Source organism: Acanthochromis polyacanthus, chromosome 5 (assembly GCF_021347895.1).
Source record: "Acanthochromis polyacanthus isolate Apoly-LR-REF ecotype Palm Island chromosome 5, KAUST_Apoly_ChrSc, whole genome shotgun sequence".
Classification (NCBI taxonomy): domain Eukaryota; kingdom Metazoa; phylum Chordata; class Actinopteri; family Pomacentridae; genus Acanthochromis; species Acanthochromis polyacanthus.
This window is the reverse complement of record NC_067117.1, coordinates 34,656,293-34,670,906: the sequence shown is the minus strand read 5'-3', so window position 1 is coordinate 34,670,906 and position 14,614 is coordinate 34,656,293. Positions and strand designations below refer to the sequence as shown.

At 40.7% G+C, this 14,614-nt stretch overlaps 1 protein-coding gene across 4 annotated transcripts in view; it reads left to right on the top strand.

Moving 5' to 3' along the window:
* Positions 1-14,614, top strand: part of ephb2b (eph receptor B2b) — a 133,771-nt gene that overhangs the window by 44,534 nt on the left and 74,623 nt on the right. For all 4 annotated transcript variants that reach the window (XM_022209285.2, XM_022209283.2, XM_022209284.2 and 1 more), the window contains exon 2: positions 2,467-2,546. In XM_022209285.2, coding sequence (XP_022064977.1) covers positions 2,467-2,546 — 80 coding nt within the window. The remainder of the gene's footprint in view (positions 1-2,466; positions 2,547-14,614) is intronic.

Below are 14,614 nucleotides of genomic sequence, written 5' to 3'. Positions count from 1 at the left end.
TATCTGATTTTACGGACTCTGTTTTATTTCCTCACTAGGATCTACTTTCAATTAACCCACACTATTAGCACAAGTGCAGGCAGCGCATATCACAATATTAATGACGAGATAGAGCGTACAGTTGTCTACCAGACCTGTATCACTCTCGCTGCCTGTGACTTATGTTAAGCTTAGTACCCGTGTTTGTCGAGGGGGTTTCTAAATCCCTCTGTGGCATTTTGGAATTGCAGCTGACGCCTTGAACCCGATGAATGGTCTCTCCATCTGCTGCAGCTCAACACTGGAGTACACGACTGACACAGGCCTAATCAGCAGCAGAAATTCATTAGACCTGCCCTCTGTTACATGCAGAGAGTGGCAGAGCTGAGAGGAAGTGGTGGGTGGAAAAGCAGGCAGGGCATGGGCACAGAGATTAAGGAAAAGAGGCAAAGAAGGTGACAGTATGAATGGCTCAGTGAGCATATGACAGACAGTTGGGTCAGGCTGGTGGAATGTGTGCCACAGAGGACTTCATGACAGACAGGAGGCACATTCTCTTTGACCCCAATTACCAGAGGTGTTTCTTTCCACAAGCTAATCCACGGCATATAGGGTGGCCCCTCCTCCGTACCAGGGAGATTTGGTTTTCCAGCCAGTTGTTTTCCCTACAGACTCATATAGATGATGGCATAGTTCTGCCAAGCAAACCAGTAGCAGCCTATCCAGCAGTCTCTCTCAATTATTGTTTTTCAGTTAATTCTTTGAATTTTTCTGACCGAGGCAGGTACCTATGTAATTTCATATTTAAAAGGAAAAATAATAGCATGATTTGTTATCAGCTTTCCAGATGTGTATTTCACAAATTAGTTAGCAATTTGCTATGAAGACGCCATTTGACTCTTGAACACTGTCTGCTCAACTGTGATATGTACTCTGCTACATGTGCTGCAAACAGTGCTGAAAATTGCAACGTTTGAGCCTCTCCGCTGAACAAACTAGACGAGCCCTCAGTAGATGGCAGAACCACGCCCATGCATGATACTCTGTATCAATTTTGATCATCCTACGTATATCCCTTCCTACTTGATCTGCTGACCTCTAACTCCACAACTGAGCAGGGGACCTTAGACTGATCTTCAGTGCCAAGTTTGATTATCCTGACTTCAGCACTTGCAGAGATATCTGACCGGACATACACACACACACATACTTACCCAGCCAGATACCGAAGCGAATGCAGTAACCCCGCTGACGTACGTCAGGCGTGGTTAGCTCCATGATGACACTATTTCTCACTGATCACAAGAATTTTTCTCTTCATCATGTTCTGTCAAAAGAAAATAAGCAGACAACATATACACATATACTGATATATGTGTGATAAGACAATACTGCCTGGAAAAAATAAAACAAAATATCAATTTAAAATTTCCAGAGCCAAATGTGTTCTTGACTTCTAGTTTTGTCTAAGCAACAATACAAACTTCAAAAATTTCATGTACACAATAATAAAATATTTTTAAACAGCAAGAAAAGCGTAAATCAGTACCAGATGATCAAATAGAAAAGCACTGAGAGAGCGCAGTACTCTGCCACGGTTGTTCATTCCTTTATATGGCGTTGTCAGAAATGCAGCATTTGTTTATAAGTTATTGATGATCAGAAATAATAGCAATATAGAATGTGGCCATTTGATATCGATTTACCTACAAACTAAACGATCTTGCACTGAGCCCTGGCGTGTGTTACGCATGTGTACGTTATGTACAGATACCAAATCGCGTGACCTAAATATGTAGCGGGAAGTGATGGGACTGGGAAACACCCCAACAATTTAATCAATTGTTCCTTGTATCATTTCCAACGGATAACTCTGCAGCAGTTGATTTGTAGTAAGATTGCAATCATGAGATCATCAGCAGGCAGCTGACGTAGTGTTCACTTGTTGTCATAGTTATAGTGCCACTATCTCGCAATGATACGGAAATCTTTAGAAATCCGTGGATCCAGAAGATAAACCACATCACCACATAAATTAATCACTTGGTCCTTGTGACATTTCTGATCTTCGCTGAAAATTTTATCCAAATCCTTTAGTCCATTTTCGAGTAATGTTGCTAACAGACAGACAGACAGACGGACGATCGTACACTGATCGTCACATAATGACGTAGCGTTCCCTCAAAAATGTTTTCCTTTCAAGTTAACGTATATCTGAAGTGCACTACAACATTATATGCTTGTAGCATTCCAGTTGTGTTGATTTCAATTTGCTCTTGCCTTTGCAGAAAAATAAGATTACTGAAACCTGTTAAAAACCCTTTTTTATTATTCAGAAATGTTAAGAAATGTTTAGTGGATTTTCTGACATATCTTCCACCTCTCAAAATGTTCATTTTACTCAAGTGATTTTTATTTAACCACAGCAACATTTTCATGTAGTCAGGAGATTATCTGACCACCATCTCTCCTTATGTCTCTCCACAGAGACGCTCATGGACTCCACCACAGCCACGGCGGAGCTCGGCTGGACGGTCTACCCTGTGTCAGGGTCGAGTGACAACAGTGTAAGTGACCTGCTCTACTTTCACTATATTCTGACAGTGGAAGATTAATTAAGTTATTATTTCAGTAATGATATATTTGTAAGTAATTTTACGCCATTTTCATCGTGACAAAGATGAGCTGTATGGGCGTGTTAATTTTAAAACTGCAGTTAATGATGCTCAGTCCCCCATGATAACTTTATATGAGCCAATGTTATGGTTTGGCACTTCAGGGTCAAAGATCAGTGAGCAGCCAGATCCCCAGAGTAACCTAAATTATTCCTCTAAAAAACACAAGACAAGAGGTCTTCTGGCTGAGTATGAAATAATCTCAGTATAACTTTTTTGTCTTATAAACAGATGTTTGAAGAAGAAAACTCTTTGTGTTGGTTTATACATTTTTACTTTTCCTAATTAGCCCAATTTTTGTTGTTTTCCCCAACTTTCCAGTTCAAGGCAAACACGTCACGACTGAAGAATCTTAATCTTAAAGCTAAAAATGTGTGTTCTTATGCCAAACTGGAAGCAATGTGTTATATGGGCCTTGTTGGTGTTTGATGCACAGTATTTCCACATGGTTTGCCAGGGCATTGGTTCCTCCTGGCCACATGCAAGCCAGGCCTACTTAGAGCAGCCAAACCCAGAGTCTCAGTCTCCTTGACTTTTTTTCTCCACCACAAGATTTAGACTTCTTAGAATGTGTCCAGAAAAGAGAGAGACGGAGAGAAAAAAAGACGTTGTAGACTTATTTGCTGGTGCATTTCAGAAAACCGCTGCCGATTTTATTCAATTATTTATGCTTCTGTGGTCTGTATTAAAGATGGTTTGAATTATGCTCCATCATGCTGTGTCTTTTTACACTGAAAAAAGAAGCAGAAAATGGCAGCAAAGAGATAGCTGACCTTCAACGGTTTCAGGATACAACTTCAAAGCTGTTCAGCAAAAATTTAGGACAACTTCATTCCTCCCAACCTGAAGCCACATTGTCTCCTCCTTGCTAATTTGTAGAGTCAATACCAAAGCATAAAGATGCTTGGTTTTTCTTTTTCTCTTGCCAGGACTGGATTTAATGTAGACCAGGAGAGCTGAGACACACTCCAAAGACAGTTTACTTCACATCTTCCTTTCATCTTTGTAAAATGTTAGAATCAGCAAAACATTCGCTCAACTTTTTTTCGTAATCAGATTTAATGTCAAGTGGAAACCTCAGACGTAAAAACTCAAACACTTGAGGTAACATAAAAAAGGTCACTGTTGCATACTGTTTTGTGTACTGAAATTGTTCACTCTGGTCAAAATGAGGTAAAATTAGAGTCTAAACATCAGACTAAAGACCTTTAAGCTCTTCAGGCATCATGTCTGTTCCAGTAACGTGGTTTACTGACTGATTCTGTGGCTGTTTTTTCTTCTAAATCAAATAGCTTCACATTCACTTTTACTGAATGGCTTATCTATGAGCAATTTTGAATGTGGGCTCTTTTTTTCTGCTTTTGACGTCAGATAATTCCATGCTCCTTATAAAAACCTCTATATGTAGCTATGATATGTCCTACTCTCAGAGAGCAATGAAATGCAAAGTCCCTAAGCCGCAGGATTTAGTCAGGTATAGGTTGGCCTTATCAGCGTGGGCACTGAAGTTTTATGATGATCTGGCCGAGCTTGTCAAAAGCCCAGCCCAATGGAAAGCAAAGAATGAGTCTAATGGAGATAGTTTGTCCCTTGTGGCCCAGGGCAACAGGTGTGGAACCAGAGCTTGCTCTCCCTCTCAATATAACAGCAAGAGGTGCTTTACAGAAGCTATTGTCTTACACACATATATGCATGGCTTCATGGGCTTAGCTCGTGGATCAGTAACATCCAGCAGAGCGCCGCACCAGCAGTTGGCTTTCACTACTCTGTGGAGCTTCATGAAATATATCCTAACTTGGCATGTGATACATTGCGACACAGTGGAAAGGCAAACAAGTAACAGCGTGATATTAAGTCAGAAATGTTATGGCAGTTGGTGTTATTCTACTCTTATTTTACAGGATATTTGAATAATGCCTGTCACATCATTATTGCAAGACGTTCCTTCAAATATAGCTGTAAAATCATCTCCTAGTGGATTTTTGGAAGTGATTTGTGTGAAAGGATAATACACTTCAGCAAGTGTAAATCAAGTTTTATGACCCTCTCCGTGTATAGCCAGGCCGTTCTTCCTTTTAATTATGGAAAATGACAGTCAAACATTTGTTGTCCCTGCGCCAGACAACCAAGACATCTTCATTATTCTTGATAGGACTGCCAAGAACACAGAGAATCTACAGTGCCTTGTGAAAGTATTCGGCCCCCTTGAACTTTTCAACCATTTCAGGCTTCAAACATAGAGATATAAAATTTTAATTTTTTGTCAAGAATCAACAACAAGTGGGACACAATCCTGAAGTGGAACGAAATTTATTGGATATTTTAAACTTTTTTAACAAATAAAAACCTGAAAAGTGGGGCGTGCGATATTATTCGGCCCCCTTGCATTAATACTTTGTAGCGCCACCTTTTGCTGCAATTACAGCTGCAAGTCGCTTGGGGTATGTCTCTATCAGTTTTGCACATCGAGAGACTGAAATTCTTGCCCATTCTTCCTTGCAAAACAGCTCGAGCTCAGTGAGGTTGGATGGAGAGCGTTTGTGAACAGCAGTCTTCAGCTCTGCCCACAGATTCTCGATTGGATTCAGGTCTGGACTTTGACTTGGCCATTCTAACACCTGGATACGTTTATTTGTGAACCATTCCATTGTAGATTTGGCTTTGTGTTTTGGATCATTGTCCTGTTGGAAGATAAATCTCCATCCCAGTCTCAGGTCTTTTGCAGACTCCAACAGGTTTTCTTCCAGAATGCTCCTGTATTTGGCTTCATTCATCTTCCCATCAATTTGAACCATCTTCCCTGTCCCTGCTGAAGAAAAGCAGGCCCAAACCATGAGACCACCACCATGTTTGACAGTGGGGATGGTGTGTTCAGGGTGATGAGCTGTGTTGCTTTTACGCCAAACATATCGTTTTGCATTGTGGCCAAAAAGTTGGATTTTGGTTTCATCTGACCAGAGCACCTTCTTCCACATGTTTGGTGTGTCTCCCAGGTGGCTTGTGGCAAACTTCAAACAAGACTTTTTATGGATATCTTTGAGAAATGGCTTTCTTCTTGCCACTCTTCCATAAAGGCCAGATTTGTGCAGTGTACGACTGATTGTTGTCCTATGGACAGACTCTCCCACCTCAGCTGTAGATCTCTGCAGTTCATCCAGAGTGATCATGGGCCTCTTGGCTGCATCTCTGATCAGTCTTCTCCTTGTTCCAGGTGAAAGTTTAGAGGGACGGCCGGGTCTTGGTAGATTTGCAGTGGTCTGATACTCCTTCCATTTCAATATGATTGCTTGCACAGTGCTCCTTGAGATGTTTAAAGCTTGGGAAATCTTTTTGTATCCAAATCCGGCTTTAAACTTCTCCACAACAGTATCTCCGACCTGCCTGGTGTGTTCCTTGGTCTTCATGATGCTCTCTGCACTTTAAACAGAACCCTGAGACTATCACAGAGCAGGTGCATTTATACGGAGACTTGATGACACACAGGTGGATTCTATTTATCATCATCAGTCATTTAGGACAACATTGGATCATTCAGAGATCCTCACTGAACTTCTGGAGTGAGTTTGCTGCACTGAAAGTAAAGGGGCCGAATAATATTGCACACCCCACTTTTCAGTTTTTTATTTGTTAAAAAAGTATAAAATATCCAATAAATTTCATTCCACTTCACGATTGTGTCCCAATTGTTGTTGATTCTTGACAAAAAATTAAAATTTTATATCTTTATGTTTGAAGCCTGAAATGTGGCGAAAGGTTGAAAAGTTCAAGGAGGCCGAATACTTTCGCAAGGCACTGTATGTAATATTTACCAAACCGGAATGTAGCCTGAAGCATTTAAGACTAATCTCCTTCGATTCTCAAATTCTGACAATACGTTAGTGCACGTTTCTCATGCTTCACTCCACACACACAGGAAACCTGGTGTAGTCAGCATACAGTAGTTTCAGATACATGTTTTTCTAAGCGAGGTGTGCCCAGTGTATGCAAATACACAGAGCCCACCATAATAATACTAATAGTATAAATATCTGGCATTGTTCCACTATAAGTTTACATTTTGGTTTTACACAGGGGTGAAAGTAGTTTTAAATTCTTGCCGGTACTATTACCAAAACCCTCATCTCGCTCTTACTTCATGCATTTTAAAATAGCAAAGTTAAAACACAAACAAATAAAAACATATTAATATTTCACTGTATCAAATCAAATCAAATCAAATCAACTTTATTTATATGGCACTTTTCATACAATATAGTAACACAAAGTGCCTCACAGAGGATAGAATAGGTAGGAATTAATAATACTTGAAAATATGGTAAACTTTTTGCTTTAATTGAAACACTGATAAACATCCAGAATACAAGGCTCTAAGAACAGACATGAGATCACGAGCAAACACTCAGAATGAAACTAAACATCAAAACACATCACCTAAAAGATTTTCCACAGAGACCTAAAGTAGTTATAGTAGTAGCAGTTAGTTTCTGATTTTCTGTGGTAACCCATCTTCAGTGTCCCTGTTTTTTCATTTAATCAAAGAGGTTATTTTCCTCTGCATTATTACTTTGACAAATTTTTTTTGACTGTTTTGTAGTGCTTCTCTCCGTTTTTATTTAAAATATGCATCTGTCGATGATAACCGTTGTAAATCCAGTTTAAAGTTTTTCAGCCAATCACAAGAGCGTGTGTAATTTCAGGTGTAATTCATTGCTCGTCCCGGCGCAAGCGGCGCTTGTTGACGTCTATTGACGAGTTGTGGGAAATGTCCCAGTGCAATAAATCCAGCACACCTACTTGCTATTGGCTGCTATTGGCCATAGCAGTCGCTGTGTTACGGAAAGTAGACACACATGCATACTGCTGAGTGAACGGTCGATAGCAGGCAGCCGGGCGACGTACCACCACCGGATCGTTTCCCGGTACTGCGTACCGGCACCAGATCTTTTGCTGGTACGTAGTACCGGACCATTCCGGCTTACTTTCACCCCTGGTTTTACATGTAGTGACTTGTAGAATACATTAAAATAGAGTACTGTAAGAGGGAAAAAAACAACTCTTAATTTACATTTGCTTTTTTATTCAAACTTCTGTTGCAAAAATAGTTACCCAGAGCTCTTGACCCATTAAAAATCTGCTATGTGACTTGGACATAATGTATAGCTGGCTAGCAGAGCAGGGTTAAGTGGTCAATGCTTTCCTCTCAAGTTGAGCTGAGAGACGTGTGAACATCAGGTCAGACCTCCTGACCCGTTCATTACTACGCTGAAGTACAGACAACAGCAACCATTTAGAAATAGACTTATGGCTGGAGGGAGTGTACGCAGCTACTGTGGAAGGAAAACTGAGGTCTCCTGCATAGGCAGAGAACATAATGAGGTGGTGTGTGTGGGTTAGGTTATCATTATGGATGTGTCATAATATGGTGCTGTACCAGGATATATCTAGTGTCACTTAGGGACACAGCAGCCTTTTGCAGGAAGGCAATATATGTAGTGCATTTTGCAAAATGTTTGTGAAATAAGTCAGGCACTTGTGATTCATCAAGGATACTGTGTATTGCGTTACAATTCCTTTTGAATGCGATTGTGGTTGTTCGTGTATAACTGCGGACATGTGTGGCAAATCAACAAGCTTACTTTTTTGACATAAATTCTCCTCTTTTTTTAGAGGTAATTTGTTGCTTACTGGGTCACTGGAGTTTAAACTGACCACTGTTTAGCTATGATTCACAATTAAAGCCTGTGAAATTGTATTTTAGGAATTATGCAGAGACATACTCACACACTATCCACATGTAGCTTTGTGGAATGAGGGTAAAAGACGGGATTGTTCTTTTAGTTTCACATGTTGTGCATTAGTAGTGGACAGTGGTAATTGAAGCTGACTGCAGCAGACAGTTCTGCTTAAGTCTGTGTGTGGGTGAGTCTCTCCCCTCTGTGAAGCCCGCTCTCCTGCAGCATTTGGCTCCCATGGCCTCTCTCGTAGTAATTGAATGAGGAGAGTGGGTGTCATTTGTCCTCTGTCCCTCTAGGGAAGGCACTCTTGCTCTGACAGATTTCCCACAACTGCAAATGGGGCGACTGAGCCTGGGGAGTTTTCCATTGGGTCTCTTTCCCTGCTTTTGCATGAATAATTTATTTAGTTCTGTCAGTGATAGAGCGGTGATATGTAATGTGGCTCAGGACCATGAAGCTGGTTCAGGTTAATTCAAACATTGTAATGACAAACGTGATAAATACACAGTTGATGTTATGTCAAAACAATGGAACTGTTAAATGTTTGAGTGTTCTGACGGTATGTTCACACTGCAGCTTGACTGATGTGACACTTGATTCTGAACAGTTGTGGGTTGTTAAACAGGCCGTTTCCAACTGTATTTGTCTTGTGCAGCTACTCCGATCAGGTGAAGTGAATAACATCAATTTTCTCATTGCAATGGCACCTGCCAAGGGGTTGGGTATATCAGGCAGCAAGCAAAGGGGCTGAGATACTTTGACAAGGACCACATTATGATAGTCAGAGTCGGCACGTCTCCAAAATGACACGTCTTGCAGTAGTTAGTACCTGCCAAAAGTGGTCCAAGGAATGACAACTGGTGAACCGACGACTGAATCATGGGCGCCTAAGAATCATTCATGAAGGGAGCAATGACTGACCCGTGTGGTCCGCCTCCACAAATGATGTATTGTAGCACAAATTGCTGAAAATCTTAGTGCTGGCTATGATAAAGGTGTCAGAACACACACTTCATCTCAGCTTGTTGTGCATGGGGCTGTGTAGCGGCAGACCAGTCAGAGTGCTCATACTGACCCCTTTTAGCTGCCAAAAGTGTCACAACTGGACCATGGAGCAGTGACAGGGTACTATGCACCATGAAGCAAGTTCAACATACCCAGGATAATGTTTCATTATCTGACTTCACTAAGCCTCACAACCGCAATCACACTAAGTAGTCACATGATGTTTGTTATCAACTTGACAAGTCAACTCACATATTAAAGGGGCGGTGGCACAAGCTGACCAATCGCAGAAATGCACATGTTTAAACCTGCTAATTTATCACAGGAAGAACACATAATCCGTAAGAAATATGTGAGATCTAAAAATTCAATCCAGCCTAAAAGCATCACATTTGTTGGAGCCAAAGCCAGGAAGGAAAGCTGGCAAATGCCAAATGTGTGAATGGTAATCGGCTTATCAATATCAGTCCTCCATCATTATGGCAGGAGTAGATGTGACCGTAATTACGGTCGTTTATTGTCTAGTGTTGCTCAGACATGTTCCTGTAGTTTGTAAGACAGTTCTAATTTCAGTAATTTTCCTTTAGCTGCAACCATGACAGTGTTATATGCTGTTGAGAGCAAGTAAAGAACAAATATAAAACATTATTCAAACTGGTAAGTAGGCTTACTTGCAAATCTCAGAAGGTCAACAAGAACAAGACTTTAGTGCTTCAATCAGTCTCTGTTTTAGGATTATGTTGCCATACAAAGGCCTATAGATCAATGAAATGACTTTGAAATAGCTTGCAACTCAAAAAAACTCTCTCACTATCCCCACATGGAGGTCCACAGGATTTTCAAGGAATTGTGGTGCCATTTTCCAAGTAAATTGATTGGTCAGAAGGCGACTTTAAATTGTGTTGATCCGCTGGTTGTGAACATAATCTCCTCTGGAGAAAGCTAGCTGTTCAGCAAAAAAAATTCTATGGCAAAGTACCAGACAGGTATACTGAAAACCTAGGGTTATACCAGAAGTTACCTCAGGAACCCCAAATCTTACTTCGTAGTACAGACTTCTGTTCTTTTGAATCGCATTTTCCTTTACTTGTGCTTTATTTACCTGGGGAAGGTACTGCAGCAGGATACATAATGGGAGAAAGGTAAGGCGGAGGCAGTGTGGGGCTCAGCAGTGTTCTGCATGAAAACCTTGGATCCTGGCATTTTTATTGATGAAACTTTGACACGCACCACCTACCTAAACATTGCTGCACGAAGCTTTCATCCCTCCATGGCAACGGTATTCCCTAATGGCAGTGACCTTTTTTAGTAGAATAATGTGCATTGCCACACTGCAAAAAATTCATCAGGAATGGTTTGATGAGCATAACAAAGAGGTCAGGGTGTTGACTAGGCCTCCAGATACTCCAGATCTCAGTTCAATCAAGGCAATAGGAAGGTTGTTTTAATGTTGTTCTATTGATGTACACTACTGTTCAAAAGTTTGGGGTCACTTAGAAATGTCCTTATTTTGAAAGAAAAGCAGTTTTTTTCAATGAAGGTAACATTTAATTAATCAGAAATCCAGTCTAGACATTGTTAATGTGGTAAATGACTATTCTAGCTGATTTTTAATGGAATGTCTCCATAGGGGTACAGAGGAACATTTCCAGCAACCATCACTGCTGTGTTCTAGTGCTACATTGTGTTAGCTAATGGTGTTGAAAGGCTAACTGATGATTAGAAAACCCTTGTACAGTTATGTTAGCAGATGAATAAAAGTGTGAGTTTTCATGGAAAACATGAAATTGTCGGGATGAGCCCAAACTTTTGACCGGTAGTGTACTTCTCCAACAATAACACTTAATGCTTTTACACAAGTTGTATTTATTGCTTTGCTGTGGTGTGTCACAAAATGAACTACTTTTTAAAAATAAAATTTAAAGTAATGGTATATAAAAACTGTAAAAGAAGCTCATAAATTACAGTTGACCTTGGGAAACGATGCAGTATGAGATGCAGTCCTTTGTTTTGGGGTTGATCCTTTATCTCATCTCCCAAATAACAGCTTTACACAGCTTTGAATCATTGTAATGACCGTCAACAAGTCTTCAACTTGTGCTTGCCAGGCAAAGCTATTTATCGGAAATTTGACTGGCTGTTGACAACAGTGAGCATGAAGAGTGTATTTGTGGTCATCTTTTTCTAGCCAGCAAACTTGTTGACCATCTGCATGTTGGCTAAGTTTTCCCAGTTCCACAGATATGCAGGGAAATTGAGAAATGTAACAACTTGATCATGTTACTTGCAGTTTAAATGCACTGTAAGAGCTTAGCAGTTCCACCATAACAGGTGACATGTCAATAATCATGGATCTTTCTGTAGACTCTCGGCAGCAGTTTTATCACCACACTGTCCTTGAACGTAGATATGAGTGCTGGACCAAGGTTTTACATTGTTTTCATTTAGGATTAACTGGTGGAAGTTGTTGTGGCTGATGTTAATCCCTTTAAGGCTGATACAAATAGCTAACATATATGAGCACTACACTGAACTGTGTTTGCTCACTGTGGATGAATGTGGATTAAAATCCTATTTAAATGGACTAGATGTAAATAAAGATTAGAAGTAGTGAAAAGTATCGTCTGTATAATATCTACTTGTAGTGGAGTTTTAAAAGAGGTCCAAACAGCTTTGAGACCTCTTCAGAATGACGCAAAAAGCTGTTTTTGGTGAATCATCTCAGCAGTAGGGTAACTCCAGTCTATAACTCGTTCCACTTGGCTTCACAAATAAACCAGAGATCTTCTGTTGTGGAGACGTATGGATTGCTGGTCAGCTGAACTTTTCTTTTGTCTCTCCTCAAATGGCTCAGGAGATATTGATTCTGAACCTCATTCTCAGTGAGTGTCACTGAACTGTAGCGCTGCATGTAACTCCCGAGGAAGAGAGGAGCAGTTGACATATAGTGGTCTCTACTAGCTCTGCCATATTCCAGCCTTCACAATCTATTCACTTCAGATTGCTTTTCTGGGCAGGGCAGTTGTCTCTCAGTATTGCTCCCCAGGGGTAATATAAATCACAGACTGTATAGCAGGTCAGTCAGTGGATCTGTAAGTAGTTTTGTTAACAAAGTATAGATGGCCTGACAACAATTGGCAGGAGGATAAGAGTTCAGATATTTGTTCTGGAAACAGTACAATAGCAGTTCACCGAACTGTAATCCAACATGCTTTATCGAAACAGCAGATGTGCGCTCTTATCAGGCAGATTTGTTGTACACTGTATAGCATTGTTTATTCTGGATTTCTCTAAATCTACTGGAATAGTCAGACCATAAATGCAGCAGTCTACTTTTTTGTATTATTTACACTACCTTTCAAAAGTTTGGGGTCACTTAGAAATGTCCTTATTTTTGAAAGAAAAGCATTTTTTTTCAATGAAGATAACATTAAATTAATAACAATATGCACTGTCATAATAAATACAGTCTAGACATTGTTAATGTTGTAAATGACTATTCTAGCTGGAAATGGCTGATTTTTAATGGAATATCTCCATAGGGGTACAGAGGAACATTCCGGCAACCATCACTCCTGTGTTCTAATGCTACATTGTGTTAGCTAATGGTGGTGAAAGGCTAATTGATGATTAGAAAACCCTTGTGCAATTATGTTAGCACATGAATAAAAGTGTGAGTTTTCATGGAAAACGTGAAATTGCCTGGGTCCCCCCCAAACTTTTGAACGGTAGTGCATGTATCATTCTTATGGGTTCCTCAAGGCCCTAGGATGGTTTCTTTATAACGGCTTATACTTGAGTCATCACATGCAGATGATTCCTATTGTTTGTTTTTGTGTGTTTGGAAAAATGGATGAGTAACAACCAGCAGGTTCAAGCAAACACAGGTAATTATTTGCCAGCACCAGTCGACCCAGGATTGTTAGACTCAGGACCCCAGCGAGAGCAATTAAAACATAAAACAGTGTGCTGTTGTTGTTTGGAGCCAGTCGCGCGTTCTGTTTCAGACCATTGGATTTTCATCATCACAGTATGTTTCTCTGAGGAAGGAAACTCGTGTACCATAAAAAGCTATTTACTTTTTGTTTACCTTGAAGTGATGTTATGTCTAATAATTTTGAAAAATTATCCAAACTATTCCACAAATGCAGTGGAGCTGATAATATTTGGCTTGCCTTTGGTTATTAAGAAATGTCTTTGATGATTCTGGTTTTAAACATCTATTTATTTTATGTTATAGCAATGCAGTATTCATTGCAATCAGTCCCGTAGCTATTGATTGTCACAGAGAGAACTCCAAGAAATATTTTGCCAAATGTATCAGGATCTTGACACAATAAGCTGGAGTTTCTGTTTCCATCAGCATCTGAGGGCAGCTCATTCGCTCCAGTTAATCTCTCCTGACATCCAACACCACTGTTACCTCCACCTGCTGTACTTAAAACACATGACCACCCTTTTACAGCCCTCTCTGTGAAGAGCCAGGGGAAAAAAGCTGTGAAAATGAAGACGTTTCTTCTAATTTCACACTCTGTGCTTGATCGTTAGGTTCTTATTATGCCCCATTTGCTTCCCTCCACTGGCTGTGATGAAAGCAGGGCAAAGAGGCCATGACAGGACAAAAAGGGGCCCTTCATCAAAACACATTTTGTTTGGGGTCCTTTTTAGTCAGACTCAACCCTTCCCCCCCACATCACTGCCAACACTTTCTCCTGGAGTTTCCCCTGTCTGCATCCCTCATTAGTAGCAACCCCCACCTGTCTCCACATTCATTTTATTAAACTGCGATTGTTCGACGCTCTGTGCTCACTGGAAGCAGGCGGTACGCTCTTGTTTAATTGGCCCGCAGCCTCCCCACTGCTCCTCAACAAGTGGGAAGGTCAATGGCTGCTCAAGACCTGCGATGATGATGTCTGCCAGCGCTGGGCAAAAGACAGATTTACCCTCAAACCACCCCACCATGAACCTGAAGCATATACAACAGTGCCTTCACAACGACTTTAGTTGTTTTATTGTAAAGGCACTAGGTTGAAAACTCTTCATCTCTTGGTGATGCAACGGTAGAATTCCACTTGCATCAGCATGTAGTCTGATCTTCTTTAAATTTGAAATTTACTAAAGTGGCATTGACAGACTGGCGACCTGTCCAGGGTGTCCCCTGCCTTCACCCGAGTCAGCTGGGATAGGCTCCAGCACCCCCCGCGACCCGAGTGAGGATAA